Raw genomic sequence first — 16,127 nt, 5'->3', positions numbered from 1 at the left:
CCCCCCCATCCACCCGAGCCGGGGAGGGGACCCAGGAGTCCTGTGTGCTTTCCCCCCACTCCTCCTATCCACTCGAGCTGGGGAGGGCGCCCCAGGAATCATGCATCTACCTCTGATCTACCTGAGCCTGGGAGAGCTCTATGTAAGCTCCCAAGCTTGTCTCGCTCACCAACAGAAGCTGGTCTGATAAAAGCTATTACCTCACCACCTTGTCTCTCTAATATCCTGGGACCCACACGGCTACAACAACACTGTAAACAACAACTTGTTATGGCAGCTAGAAAGCTGTGACCTGGGTTGCAGTGTCAGCTCAGGGGTCCGTTAATCTACAGCACACGTTTATAGAATGTGCCAATTAGTATGAATTATAGAATGTGCTTAAAGATATAGTATGAGATTTATATATATATCCATAAATGTTCTGCACTGGAGAAATACATTGCAAGCCAATCTGATGTAACTCTCTTGTGTCATAAAGCTCAGGACAATTATCCCCAATGGAAACAGCAACTGCGTTCAAGACTCCTAATAAAATAACTAATAGGAAGAAATCTGGTAAGTTGTATTCAAATGTGGCCTCTGGTTAACTATTGTAGAATAGGGTTAATTTATCCCCTATAACGCTTCCATTGAAGTATAATCAATACTGAAGTTTTCTAATCAGATTGTCTCTGGGCCCAGTGTTTCACAATATAAAGCTAGTGGTGGTGTGGTAGTAGTTGCCTAATAAACAAACAAGCTGATCATGTCCTGTTAGAATGACTATTTATAAACACAATCATTACAATGTGGATTTGAAAGTGAGAGGAAAATAAGTTTGTTTTGAGATCAGACTTTAAATTACTGGGAAAATAAAACTCCATGTGAAGTTTTGTTAAAGATTTCCATTGAGATGTACACCAAGGAGGGTATGGCGCATACATATTTGGATGGTTTCCTGAAGTCTAATAAAAGAAAAGGAGGTTTGTGAAGAGCTTTTTAAAAAAACTCATCAACCTCTCTTCCATACAAAGCTCCAAATACAGTTGTAGTCAAAAAAATAACTCTTTAGATGCTTGTAGGAAGAGCTTTGAGATCTTCAGAGGGAAGATGCTATAGAAATGGAATGATTTTTTTCTTGTTTTTTGTTTTTTAGACAATGGGTCATGTGGACCTTCAGCTTCTGTAGTTATTCCAGCCTCTCCTTTCATGCAGAAGCTTGGTTATGGAACTGGGGTAAATGTTTACCTTATGAAAAGGTAAGTGTAAGAACATAAACAGGATAGGGTGGCCATTACCTGGGACTTTAGATCACATACTACTAGGATAGATTTTTAGAGAGAATCATAGAATATCAGGGTTGGAAGGGACCTCAGGAGGTCATCTAGTCCAACCCCCTGCTCAAAGCAGGACCAATTCCCAACTAAATCATCCCAGCCAGGGCTTTGTCAAGCCTGACCTTAAAAACCTCTAAGGAAGGAGATTCCACCACCTCCCTAGGTAACCCATTCCAGTGCTTCACCACCCTCCTAGTGAAAAAGTTTTTCCTAATACCCAACCTAAACCTCCCCCACTGCACTTGAGACCATTACTCCTTGTTCTGTCGTCTGCTACCACTGAGAACAGTCTAGATCCATCCTCTTTGGAACCCCCTTTCAGGTAGTTGAAAGCAGCTATCAAATCCCCCCTCATTCTTCTCTTCTGCAGACTAAACAATCCCAGTTCCCTCAGCCTCTCCTGCTGCATGACATAAGTCATGTGCTTCAGCCCCCTAATCATTTTTGTTGCCCTCCGCTGGACTCTTTCCAAATTTTCCACATCCTTCTTGTAGTGTGGGGCCCAAAACTGGACACAGTACTCTAGATGAGGCCTCACCAATGTCGAATAGAAGGGAATGATCACGTCCCTCGATCTGCTGGCAATGGCACACTGTTGACTCATATCCAGCTTCCGTCCACTGTAACCCCTAGGTTCTTTTCTGCAGAACTGCTGCCTAACCACTTGGTCCCCAGCCTGTAGCGGTGCGTGGGATTCTTCCGTCCTAAGTGCAGGACTCTGCACTTGTCCTTGTTGAATCTCATCAGGTTTCTTTTGGCCCAATCCTCTAATTTGTCTAGGTCCCTCTGTATCCTATCCCTACCCTCCAGCGTATCTACCACTCCTCCCAGTTTAGTGTCATCTGCAAACTTGCTGGGAGTGCAGTCCATGCCATCCTCCAGATCATTAATGAAGATATTGAACAAAACTGGCCCCAGGACCGACCCTTGGGGCACTCCGCTTGAAACCGGCTGCAACTAGACATGGAGCCATTGATCACTACCCGTTGAGCCCGACAATCTAGCCAGCTTTCTATCCACCTTATAGTCCATTCATCCAGCCCATACTTCTTTAACTTGCCGGCAAGAATACTGTGGGAGACCGTATCAAAAGCTTTGCTAAAAGCAAGGAATAACACATCCACTGCTTTCCCCTCATCCACAGACCCAGTTATTTCCTCATAGAAGGCAATTAGGTTAGTCAGGCATGACTTGCCCTTGGTGAATCCATGCTGACTGTTCCTGATCACTTTCTTCTCCTCTAAGTGCTTCAGAATTGATTCTTTGAGGACCTGCTCCATGATTTTTCCAGGAACTGAGGTGAGGCTGACTGGCCTGTAGTTCCCCGGATCCTCCTTCTTCCCTTTTTTAAAGATGGGCGCTACATTAGCCTTTTTCCAGTCATCTGGGATCTCCCCCGATCGCCATGAGTTTTCAAAGATAATGGCCAATGGCTCGGCAATCACATCCGCCAACTCCTTTAGCACCCTCGGATGCAGCGCATCCGGCCCCATGGACTTGTGCTCGTCCAGTTTTTCTAAATAGTCCAGAACCACTTCTTTCTCCACAGATGGCTGGTCACCTCCTCCCCATACTGTGCTGCCCAGTGTAGCAGTCCGGGAGCTGCCATGTTTGTGAAGACAGAGGCAAAAAAAGCATTGAGTACGTTAGCTTTTTCCACATCCTCTGTCACTAGGTTGCCTCCCTCATTCAGTAATGGGCCCACTCTTTCCTTGACTTTCTTCTTGTTGCTAACATACCTGAAGACACCCTTCTTGTTACTCTTAACTTCCCTTGCTAGCTGCAACTCCAGTTGTGATTTGGCCTTCCTGATTTCACTCCTGCATGCCTGAGCAATATTTTTATACTCCTCCCTGGTCATTTGTCCAATCTTCCACTTCTTGTAAGCTTCTTTTTTGTGTTTAAGATCAGCAAGGATTTCACTGTTATGCCAAGCTGGTCGCCTGCCATATTTGCTATTCTTTCTACACATCAGGATGGTTTGTTCCTGCAACCTCAATCAGGATTCTTTAAAATACAGCCAGCTCTCCTGGACTCCTTTCCCCCTCATGTTATTCTCCCAGGGGATCCTGCCCATCAGTTCCCTGAGGGAGTCAAAGTCTGCTTTTCTGAAGTCCAGGGTCCGTATTCTGCTGCTCTCCTTTCTTCCTTGTGTCAGGATCCTGAACTCGACCATCTCATGGTCACTGCCTCCCAGGTTCCCATCCACTTTTGCTTCCCCTACTAATTCTTCCCAGTTTGTGAGCAGCAGGTCTAGAAGAGTTCTGCCCCTAGTTGGTTCCTCCAGCACTTGCACCAGGAAATTGTCCACTACACTTTCCAAAAACTTCCTGGATTGTCTGTGCACCGCTGTATTGCTCTCCCAGCAGATATCAAGGTGGTTAAAGTCTCCCATGAGAACCAGGGCCTGCGATCTAGTAACTTCTGCTAGTTGCCAGAAGAAAGCCTCGTCCACCTCATCCCCCTGATCTGGTGGTCTATAGCAGACTCCCACCACGACATCACCCTTGTTGCTCACACTTCTAAACTTAATCCAGAGACTCTCAGGTTTTTCTGCAGTTTCCCGAGACTTCTGTGCTGATGAAAGATGCTGGCTTGATTGTCTTGGAAACTGAAATCTATCCACAGTTCGTGTTCAGCACAGGCAGTGGCAGTGCAAGATGCCCCATATGGCCTTATCAGTATGCCTTAAACCTAAATTGGAGTCATCACCACTAGCTCAGTCTTCATGGCTCATTAATTCTTGGAGACTTTGCTGGGTTTACCCCACACTGCTGGAGTTCCTCTGAGGTTGACTATAATAGATGACTGTAGTAGAAATTCGAACTCTGTACAGTGTATGATTTATTATTAAGTTGGCAAATTTAGTTTCAGAGTTTTAGGTTTACTGTTTAATTCCACAAATTAATTGTATATCCATCATTATGTTAATGATACTCTTGGCCAACACTGAATAGGTGCCTATGATAGATCTTTCATCACTGATGTCAAATATGGATGGGACGATGCTGCATTTTCTAACAGAGTGAATTTTTTCCATACAGATCTCCTAAAGGCTTGTCTCATTCCCCATGGGCTGTGAAGAAAATTAATCCAAAATGTGACAATAAGCAGCAAAATATATATCAACAGAGACTGAATGAAGAAGCCAAGATTCTGAAAAACCTTCAGCACCCAAACATTGTAGGTAAGTTTCAGACACAACTTAAGATGCTTAATTTGCAAATGTAACTATTGGAGCCATCTCTGAGGCTTAACAAGGCAGGATTCTCCTTCCTGATGTTACCTTCCCAGAGCCACGCTGGGCCGGGGGAGAACACAAATGGCCCTGGACCTTGTTTGAGCAGCAGAGGGTGTATGTGCATATCCCCTGACCCCTACATTCCATAGTCAGAGTACAAATGCACTGGCCCTTCCAACTCTCTCTTCATTCCTCTCTATCCACCAGCTGGCATGGTCGCAATGCAACTCGTTCCTTCCTCCATCGTGTATTACCTTAGCCTTGTATAGAGTTCCAAATCTATCGATTTGGCTTAACAGGTCATGTAACGGTCTATGTAACATTAAGGGTAACCTTAAAAGATCTAATTCTGGCCAGCGTACTGGTGCTGCCGTGAAGGAGAATTCAGAAATACCTCAATATCCCACTTCTAGCATGTCGGTTGTCAAGGCATTGTAGAGTCGCTCTCCTTCTGTCCCCACAGGAGAGGAATGAACCAGAGCTCTTATTCGCAGGCATGCTAGGCTTATCCCAGAGCAGCCTTGCAAAGCTTTAGATTGCCTGCTGGCATCCTGTAGACCTCCTTCAGTGCCCAGATACTGCAAACACTTACACAGGCTTAACTTTACTATATGGGTATACTTGGTCCTGCTTCAGCACAAGGGACTGGACTAGATGACCTTTCAACGTCCTTTCCAGCCCTACACTTATAGGATTTTTTCCCACTGACTACAATTAGGCTTCTCACATGCACAAAATTAAGTAGGGGCCAGTATTTCTAGGTTCAGGGCTTGAGGGAACAGTGACAACATATTAGAACGTGTCCAGTGTAGGGTGCTGGAAATCTGTTATTGATATCTGGGGTAGTGTCATTAACACACACTGAATAAAATGCCAAACTTGACCTTTCAAAAAGCAGACAAACAGAAGTAAGCACAGCGTCATATGCAAAAAGTGGTTATTGCCAAAGATTGCTCTCTAACTACTTTGTATCTTTGCTGCTGTGCGCTCAATAATAATAATAATAAAATGAATTAATGTATGCAGAATAAGCCGGTTCCTGAGTTATGGAAAGTCTAGAACCTCTTGAAAACAGCTTCTATAAAAATTCTTGACTTTCAGTGTTAGTAATACACCTCTACCCCGATATAACGCGACCCAATATAACACGAATTCGGATATAACGCGGTAAAGCAGTGCTCGGGGGGGGGAGGGCTGCGCAGTCCGGTGGATCAAAGCAAGTTCGATATAACACGGTTTTACCTATAACGCCATAAGATTTTTTGGCTCCCGACGGCAGCGTTATATCGAGGTAGAGGTGTAGTTTGTGAAACCATGGTATATTCAGTGAAGTTTTGGTTAATACTGTAATATATCTCATTAATCCCTGGGATTATTATCTTTGTCACTGAAATCAGCAATTGATTTATCTTTTTTCTTTACTGTGCATTTAAAAAAAAATCAAGACGTTTTCATTTTTGCTAGAAATACCATATGTGCTCCAGGAGAACTTTACCAATTTATAACCCCCTCCCAAATGATGGGTGTTCTCCCTTCTCAGCAAGAATTCAATGGCCAAGAACTTTGTATTGAGGTTTCATATTGCGAAGATTTCATTGGTTTTGCAAAATGTACTACAGAAGACGTACATGATTATTTGTCCATGTTATACAATGGGAAAAATCATGCAAAAACGCAAGTGTCATCTTTTTAGTTTGGGAGACATTTGCAAAGACGTAACACAATATGTTAATATCAGGGAGTTTGTCCTGGAAAATCACGTGAAGTCAACTAATTATCCTTTAACTTACAATAAAATAGTCTAAACCATTTATTAAATGCTGAAACCATTTTAAAACCCCATGCGCCACTCTATTGAACATAGTCAAATGCTAGCACTGGCTAGGGTGACACATACCATGGCCAAGACTGTCGAAAGGGGCTAGTGATTTTTGCGGGCCTCAAGTTTTAGGTGTCCAGTTCGAGACACTGTGAGTCTGATTTCAGTGCAGAGGCACTCAGCACTTTCTGAAAATTAGACCCCTCTCCCTAAAATGTCTCAAATTGGGCACCCATTTCTGGAAATCTTGGCCTGTGGCTTTATATGGAAAAACCTGAAGGCCAGTCTGTGCTGTGAAAACTTTCCCAAAAACTCTTAACTGGTTTTCTCAGGTCAGCTAATTTGAATTTTAAATGGGTTGGAGCTGTAATGTAGAGCAGGCTCCACGTGGCCTAAACCAGTTTCAAATGGTCCAGGCTGCCTAAAAAACCTGGCCTATATTACGGCTCCAAATGGTTTTAAAATTGGTTTTGTTGAACTGTTGTTAAAACCAGTTAGAATTTTTGGGGAGAAACCCGAGCGCCGATCAGGCTAAAGGTGTCACAGAAGTTGTGGTCATTACAGTCATACGGCTGTAAATGTGAACACTTTGATATTGTTTGTTTACTTATTCACAAAATGCCATAATGATGGGTGGCCTAAATAGCATTGTGCATTAGTGAGATTCTGCTGTCAAATTGTGCTACTAAGCATACGTGTAAAATGCCTACAGATACTGCCTCTTGTGGTCCCCTAAAAACAAATGACATCTCTGATTGTTTTAAGGATACCGTGCATTTACTCAGGCCAACGATGGAAGCATGTGCCTTGCTATGGAATACGGAGGAGAAAAATCTCTCAATGACTTAATTGAAGAGAGAAATACAAAACATCAGGGCCCTTTTCCTGCTGCTACAATTCTCAAAGTTGCCTTGAACATGGCAAGAGGGTTGAAGGTATGTTTTTCTAGTGATATTAGTTTCATGGCAGAGCTGTATACAGGGGTGATACTGGGAAAATAAAGTAACTCAACCTGAGAGACTCTAAAAGATGCTGCACTAGTGTTGGCACATGGTTTGCAGATGCCACAAGTCCTTGTTAAGGTGCCACTCTGGTTTCATGGAACGTGATATTAAGACCAAAGAGCCCACAATCCCATTGTGCGAGGTGCTGTACAAACACAGAACGGAGTGATGGTCCCTGCCCCAAACAGCTTACAATGAAAGTAACCCAATAAGTGATACAACTTTGTTTTTGTTAATACTGGCCCCCACTGGCTTACTCACACTTTTCCATTCCTTTGGGAATCACCCACTTTTCCTCCTTGCTAGCTGCTAGAGTCCACCCTCAGCCTCATGCTGGCAGCCAATAAAGGAGATCTGGCACCAGCAGAGGTTGTGGGTAGGTGGGATGGGCAGGTAATCTGACCTGGGAGGCTGAAGGGTTTGGTCCTGAAGATACTGGAGGGGTACTCAGAGAGAGGCCAGAGGCATAAGGGAAAAAAAAACAAACGCCGGGTCGCCCTCCCCCACCACCTACGGGACCCCTGGGCAGCCCCCGCCAAGTTTTATTCACTGGTATTTTTAGTAAAAGTCACGGACAGGTCACAGGCCGTGAATTTTTGTTTACTGCCCGTGGCCTGTCCGTGACTTTTACTAAAGATACTCGTGACTAAACCGTAGCCTTAGTTATAAGCCATGAAAATAGAAGGTTGCATGGAACAGCCTCTTCAGTGATAGTTCTCGCATTGCTACTGTGACACTAACAACAATGTAAAAACCTTGGGCTAGATTCTCAGCTCATGTAAATCCGCATCGCTCCATTGAAGTCTGCTTGTTCGTCTCATTCATCTGATATGTTATGTCTTCTAGATTAGTAGATTCTTTGGGGCAGGGACTGTTGGACCTAGCACAACTGAAGCCGTAAGATGACTCTGCAGTATGAATGTTAAATAATAATATGATGATGCTTCACAGCCCAAAATAGCCTCTTTCTCTATTTGTTGCTTCTTATCTGTAGGTGGGATGCTAATGTTCCTTTTTCTGCCTTGTAGTATCTGCATAACGATAAAAAACTGCTCCACGGAGACATCAAGTCTTCTAACCTTGTCATTAAAGGTGACTTTGAGTCGATAAAAATCTGTGATGTGGGAGTGTCCCTGCCACTGGATGAAAACATGACTGGTATGTGGGGCTGTCAGCTTGGACTGCTTCAGTCATCTGGACACTATGGGTGTCTGGGACCACAAAACTTTAAAGCTAGCTTTTGACCCGGAAGGGGAAAGGATGGCCTACTGGTCTAAACTGAGGTGGTGTCTGGTCTGTGTAGACATAAAAGATCCCCTTGTGCTTTCATAATAGGCGTTTGCTGTGCAAGGATGCAGTTTCCGTCCCTGGATCTATGCCATGTGGTTGCTATTCTTCGCCCCAGAGGTGGCTGCATTTCAGTGGAGGTGGTTCTTATAGTTTAAGTGCCTTGTGATCCTTCCAGGTGAATAGTGCTGCATAATTGCAAGAAACTTCCACGTTACCCCAAAGGGCCCCATATTGTATTTCTTGGACCCCCGAACTCACCTTAACGTGCTTAGGAGTTCCAGTGTACAAGGAACACTGGATTAGGCCTAACAGATTTTGAATTGGCATCTGGCTGTGGGGAAACCTTAACTCCTGCTTGAGAGTTAAGTAAATTAACCTTCTATTTCGTAGTTCTGGAGACCAGCCTGAGCCAGTTGTGAAAATTATAAATGTTTTACTTAGACATCTGCTTCTTGTTGTAGTTAATGGCCTGTTGGTATAGCTGTCTAAAGCAGGAATGTGTTTGGGTTAATTACAAAATCACTTTTCTCTGCTGTTTCTTTCCACAGTGCTTGGGTTTGCAACAGCTGACTGATTTATGAAACAGTTACTATTAGATTTTTATTAGTAACCGTTTCATTTTATACGGGAAGAGAATGCAATGCTGCCATGACAAAATGGGCTTTGGAGCCTGGGGGTGTAGGGCCACAGGAATGACCTCCCAATGAGGAGGGTAGTTAAACATATTAAATGATAGGGTGACTACAAAGAACACGTCCTCTCAAGTAGAAGAACCTTCAGCCCAGCTCTGAGTGAAGCCTTGTGGTGTGTCACATGGAGACAATATCCAACCGGCCATAAAAGGATACCGAGTCCTTATCCATAGGTAAAGCTGCACGTTTGTCACGGAAATCACGGATTCCAGGACCTCCGTGACTTCTGCAGCGGCTGGCCCAGAGGCTGCCTGAGCAGCTTAGGCAGCCCCTGGGCCAGCTGCACGGGCCACTGCTGGGGCAGTCTTGGGCCACCTCGCGCCCCTCCCCCCCCACACACACACACACCCGCCAGCAGCAGCAGGAGTTTGGGTGTGGGAGGAGGCTCAGGGCTGGGGGTGAGGGCTCTGGGTGGCACTTACCTCGGGGGGCTCCCCAGAAGCGGCCACATGTCCCTCCCTCAGCTCCTAGCAAACGTCTCCGCGCGCTGCCTCCGCCCGCAGGCACTGACCCCACAGCTCCCGTTGGCCGGGTTCCTGGCCAATGGGAACTGCAGAGCTAGCGCTCAGCGCAGAGGCAGCGTATGGAGCTGTCTGGTCACGCCTCTGCTTAGGGGGGAAGCCACGAGGAGCCAGGTAGGGGCCCTGCCAACCCCCTTCTCTCCCCCAGCACCAGCGGGGGTGCCAGGCCGCACACTGCTGCCCACTCCCCCAGCACCAGCAGGGGAGCACCCGTGGCGCCCATGGGCCATTCCCCCCAGAGCACCCAGGTTGCTCCCACCTGCCCCCAAGATTTAGTTAGGGGTACATAGTACAAGTCATGGACTGATTATGGGCCATGAATTTTTGTTTACTGCCCATGACCTGTCCATGACTTTTACTAAAAATACCCGTAGCCTTAGCCATGGGGCATCCAAGGATTGAAGAATGATGGTCTACAAAGTGTTAAGGATTCTAACATTCATTTCTCATTAGTGCCCGATACTTTTGAAGATCAGCCTTGCAGCACAAGAGCAACGTTTCTCAAACAGCTGTGAGCCTTCTGATAGCTCAGTGAATTATTAGGCAATGGGGAAAGTGTGCCGCCGCCACTGCTTGCCAGAGCGTATGCATACCGCTCAGCATGCTGGCTTCACTAGAAAGCAACCTGCTATGCCAAAATCTCTTCTGCAGGAGTGAGTGGGCATCAAGTCAGTGCCTGGGTTTCCTTTTTCAGTCAGATACAGACATTTTTTCGACTCTATAAGATTAACTAGGAGCTCTTGGAGACTTTAAAAACATACTGACCAGTAATAAACCTTTGCTGGATTAAAGAAAAGTAAATCATTTTCTTGCTAGCAGCAGGTCACCTAGCATGATGTAAATTCATCCCTCCATCCCAGCCACCTTCAGACAACAGCTGGGAAATGGACTCTATCAGAGGCTTTGTCCGCTGGCTTTAATAGAACTCTTGTTGATTGACTGGGAGAGGTAGAGTTGATTCATCAGTGTAATAGATTGCAGGTGCTGCGTCTCAGGATCATATTCCAATCCAGGCCTCTCTGCCAGCATAACGTTCCCACGAATCACAAAGGTGAGAGATGGTAACAGCCTACTAGATCCCATCTCATCCATCACTTTGTCGTTGCAGGATTTTTCCCTATTCTTCAATTTGCATAGATTCCAAGGCCAGAAGGGACCATTGTGATCATCTAGTCTGAGAATTTCCCCCACAATCATTCCTACAGCAGATCTTTGGGTGCAAAAATGTTACCCTTTCTACAGTATGTAGCTTAGTCTGCCTGCGCTCTTTAGGTGTGAATAGAATCACTGGGTGTTGAGACACCCCCAAACTTGATTCTTTCTGTTCATTTTAAGGCCTCTTCTAAAGGAAGGGGAGAAAGTGTTTTTAACAGTTAATGCACGGTGTTAAAATCCTAATGTGGACAAGTCAAGCCATAGTTTTAACACCCATTAGCTGGTCATGGTGACCTCTCGCTTATTCCTAGAGGTTACTTCGCCCAGCTGACGTATCTTCAAATCCTAGTGTAGACAAGGCAGTTATAGTTTAACACGTTAAGTACACCGTTTTTCCTAATGTGGACATGGCTTGAGTCATGTATTGTTTCTCTTCAGTGAGTGACCCAGAGGCACTTTACATTGGCACAGAGCCATGGAAACCTAAGGAAGCTCTGGAGGATGGTGGTGTTATCACTGATAAGGCAGACATCTTTGCTTTTGGACTGACTCTTTGGGAGATGATGACCCTTTCCATACCTCATCTGAACCTGCCTGATGATGATGACGATGACGATGAAGGTCAGCTTTTATTTCTTACAGTCCCAACTCTTAAAATCAAGCACCTCTTGCAGGAAGCTGCCCTTAAAGATGGATTTACGCAATAGTGGAACTGACTGTGTTGAACATTTGTATGTGCAGGGGATGCCTTAGGGCTTGTCTACACTACCGAACTTACACTTGCACTGCTGTAAGATTGCTTGTGTAGCCACTCTGTGCCGACAAGGGTGAGTTCTCCCGTCGACCTCATAAAACCACCCCACAAGCGGCAATAGCTAGGTTGTCAGGAGAAGCTGTCCTGCTGACATAGGGCTGTCCACACCGGTGCTTCTGTTGGGGTAACTTACATCGCCCAGGGGTGGTTGGTTTGTTTGTTTTTCACACCCCTGAGTGACATAAGTTATACTGACAAAAGTGGTAGTGTAGAGAAGCCTTTAGTGTTTCTCCACTAGTGAAGACACATGTGAATCATGATCTGCTACTAATACAACTAGAAAAACAATTAAACTGTCTTGTGTTCATCCACTTCAATAGCCTACTGAAGGAGGACATAAGGAAATAGTGTGGGGAAAGGTTAGCCAAGACCTTTCTCTGCTCACCGATTATTTTTTTTAACCCCTTCTCTTGCTTCCAAGAACTGGTTTGTTCCCAGTACTGTCTCACCTCGCCTGGAGCGTGTTGCAGCATAGAAGAGGCCTTCAAAGCTACTCAGGGGGCTTGCTGCAAAACACGTGCCTGGCTGCGCACAATGTTTTTGCAGGTGGCTGAGCGGCTTTAAAGTTTGTTTGGGTTTTTAGATCCAAATGAGGAGTTGATAAATGTGCCTAATTAATCATTTTAAATACTGACGTGCCGCATAAGCAGTCCAGCTGCTTGTTAAACAGCTGCAGGAGAATTCTCCCTTGAAATTCTGCTGCTTATCAAATTCCTCTCAACTCTAAACTTGGCATGAGAGCCAAGTTACAACTGGATAGTCCCTCAACATGATTCCCATTGTGTAGTGTAGATGGGACCAAAGCATGTTTCTGAATCATGCTACAGCCCTGCTAAAAGCCAAGTGAAGGTGCCTAGACTATGATTCTGGTCCATCTATACTGCAAGACTGAGTCGTGTTTTAACTGTGTTGGGGAAGGGATCTGCCATGGTGGTAGCTGCAGTTTAACTAGGACCAAAGTGATGTGGTCAGCATGACAGTCAAAGAATAACAACATAATTCTTCTCCAGTCCAGCAAACTGAGCTCAACAGAGCATCAGAGGCAACTGGACTACTCGGACTCGGAAGCCAAAGTAGATGCATAACCTAGTCGAACAGTGTGAATGTGTCCCTAGGATCTCTAGATCTGAAAGCACCAGCCTCCACTGCTTGAACTAAAATCCAGCTCCTAGACTTAGTCCTTGCAGATGGCCCAGCCAGTGCATTATTATAGGAGCATTTAACCAGCTCCTGGCTTTACTTTTTTGGGATAGGGCTTATATTTTAATAACTAAGTGATATTTCCATTTCCTTGTTAAAAGGCCAGTGCTGATCCAATTCAGTCACCTTGTCTCTGCTGTACAAAAGCAGGACAGCCTCGCTAATCTGTGACTGCTGGTTTAGATGCTGCCTGGCCCAAGTGCCAGTGCTTTCCTCCTTCCACCAAAAAGTGGGCCTCAAACAGAACAAAACTGCACTTTAAAAGGAGGCACTAGATGGCACAGGTGATTGGGGATGAAATCTGTAGGGTCATAATGTGATAACCTCAGCTCCCTAGATTGTCACCTTAGTTCCAGTCAAGGCCAAAAGTTGGCCCTTAATTATCTGGCTTTTTTGGTGGGTTGTGTGAAGAGAGTTGGGTGGTATCAGGCAGATCTATAGGCATAGATATGCATGTTGCCAAAAACCCCACCACCTGTACTGACACTGAAACTTGTTGGCTGACTAGACAGACCAAAGAGGGAGTAGGTTCTGGAGACACTCTCCTTCTCCTACCTTTAGAAGTGGTCCTGCCAGGTTACTTTTGAGGCACGCTGGCAGAGTGGAAGAAGCATATACTGTTGACTGCCTATGCTGTGTCAGTGCTGGATACATGGAGGTTTCAATCTCTAGGGCTGTCAAGCCAGCACTGAATTCACTATTTTTTTAAGGCGAGTGGTAACTTTATCCAAAAAATCAATATAAATAAGACCAATGTAATTTGAATCCTAAAACTATCATTCTAGGGAGAAACTCTTCCCAAACTAAGTCTGGTAGAGAAAACTCCCTTTGCTCTGGCCTTCAAACAAGCTGGCCAGTCCAGCAGCAAACCTAGAGCTTTCTTTTTTCATCTAACTCAAGCCCCAGCATCTCCACTAAGTTCCAGAGCACTCGCAATGTATTGACATACAAATATGCACAGATAGCATCTCGCTGAGCTTCCTAATCCCCACATTCAACACCCCTCTTTTAAGCTGGAGTAGGGTTGCCTAGGCCAGGTGTGCGACCAAGACTGTTTCACCCTGTTGGAAGTAGGGAAGTGTATGACTTTAAAGTTAACAGCTGGAAAACTAGTGATTTTTTTTTTTTAAACTTTCACCTTAAATAACAGAAAATTTCATTCAGGGTAGAATCTGATCCTAATGAAGCTGATAGCTGTACTGCAACTGACTTCAGTGGGAGTAAACGTGTCAATTAAACAAGGAAATTACAAATTGGTATTTAAAAATCTCTGGAAATACTTCAGAATCTCCATGGCTATAAACCATGCAGCTGTGTAATCGCTGGGGGTCTCCTGTTTTAATGAGATTCCAACAGGAAACGTGGCTTGTTGGCAAGTACCTAAATGTGGTAACTGCAGGGAGGCTTTTGCATTTGTCCCAACGGTCCGCAGTTGGCGCTTTTTCTGAGGGGTCTAGAAAACCAAATGATTGATTATAGTTTGAAGTGGTAGTTTGAACTCTGGCTCTAGAAGGGCAAGCAACTCTTCAAAGGACCAGTTCGATGGTTCTTACAGAGTGGGCTTTCTCCCGCTCCCTACCCTTCAAACCCCCATTTAGAGGAGGAAAAGACTGCATGGGGTTAAATGGATGATGGCCCTTGGGAAGGTGGCATTCACTTTCCAACACACATGACATCTAAGGCAATTGAGACTGCCAGTTACTGCTGCTAACTTGTTTTAAATGGTCTTTGCCAGAGACTACATTTGATGAAGATGACTTTGATGATGAGGCGTATTATGCAGCTCTGGGCACCAGGCCACCACTGAACATGGAGGAGCTGGACCAGTCATACCAAAAAGCGATTGAAATGTTTTCCATCTGCACATGTGAGGACCCGAAGCAGCGTCCCTCTGCTGCACACATTGTTGCAGTCTTGGAGGAAGAGATGCATCACCAGTAACTGACGACTTCATATCTCTGCATTCTGATGTGGAGGCATCTACATGTAATTTCAGTATTTCTCCTCCTACGCTGATCGTTATGCAAGAATCCAGTGTAACCTAAATTCTTGGTATCAGGGCTTCTTGAGATGATCAGCAGAGAGACAATGCCAACCAGAGGGTTAGCTTTAGATATACATTGCGAAAACTTGGTTTTGTAAATACCATAAGAAACTCTTTAAGAGCGTATAAACTTACATGTCCTCTGGTATTTACAACTTTTTCATAAGATATAGGGAATTCTTTAAGAAATAACCTTTGCACTGGATGAGTTTATAGCATTCTGTAGCTTTAAACAAATATTAAGCATTTGAGAAAAGCCTAGCACTTCCTTAAAACAGATAGTTCTGATGTGAATTTGAATTAATAAAATATTGGCTTGTAGCAAGATAGCTGTGTTTGACCTAAGCACTTAAATCTTTTTAAATATTAGGTGCTTGTCTCAATTACACTTCAGGCATTTTTATAAATAGTGAGATAACAGCTTAAGTACATGACTTCCTGCAATGCTGAGAGCTCAGTGCTGTCCAGTCATCTGGCTGCTAGTTGTGTCCAAATCAGGAAACTTTTTTTGAACCATATTTTGATAAGTGTTATTGGCATCAGGTATATGGAGTTGAAGCTCTGACTTATTTCCAACTGTATCAGTTATGTATGCCTTGATTTTCCCATTTGTAAACTGAGGACAAGATGGAGTACTACTTCGTTAAGTGCTTTAAGAACCCATGAGTTAGTGCTCAGGTGTTAATTGCCTTAGACTGTTATGGATGGTTGGAATTAGTAGTGGTAATGAGGTGGAACTAGCTCTGGCCTTTGCCTGCAGCGTCCCCTCATGTGGTACTGGAACTGGGCAAAAAACAGCAAAAGGGTATTCAGACAAGGTGGGACTGAGGGGCTGCAAGAGACTCAGGGAAGAGGGACATAGAAGCCTCATTTGGAGGCTACCGATAAAGTAGTTTTTTGGGGGGGCAGCTTCATGTTGTCCAGCTAAGAGGCCATCATACTTAAACCACCATGAGCAATAAGACATCACTTACCATAATGTGCTCTAGATAACAATGGTTTTTAATGGGGGTCAGTAGCCCCCCGGGGGG

General features: G+C 44.7%; 1 protein-coding gene across 1 annotated transcript; it reads left to right on the top strand.

The window, feature by feature from the left end:
- Positions 1 to 482: 482 nt before the first annotated feature.
- Positions 483 to 15,463, top strand: PBK (PDZ binding kinase). The gene is made up of 7 exons (XM_024201159.2): positions 483 to 555; positions 1,136 to 1,238; positions 4,361 to 4,503; positions 7,142 to 7,311; positions 8,409 to 8,538; positions 11,477 to 11,659; positions 14,788 to 15,463. The coding sequence occupies exons 1-7, from the start codon at positions 498 to 500 to the stop codon at positions 14,991 to 14,993; spliced, it is 993 nt and encodes a 330-aa protein (XP_024056927.2). The 5' UTR covers positions 483 to 497; the 3' UTR covers positions 14,994 to 15,463.
- Positions 15,464 to 16,127: the final 664 nt, after the last annotated feature.

This window comes from Terrapene carolina, unplaced genomic scaffold (assembly GCF_002925995.2).
Source record: "Terrapene carolina triunguis isolate 2854851 unplaced genomic scaffold, T_m_triunguis-2.0 Scaffold427, whole genome shotgun sequence".
NCBI lineage: Eukaryota > Metazoa > Chordata > Testudines > Emydidae > Terrapene > Terrapene triunguis.
This window is presented reverse-complemented; position numbering and strand designations above follow the sequence as displayed.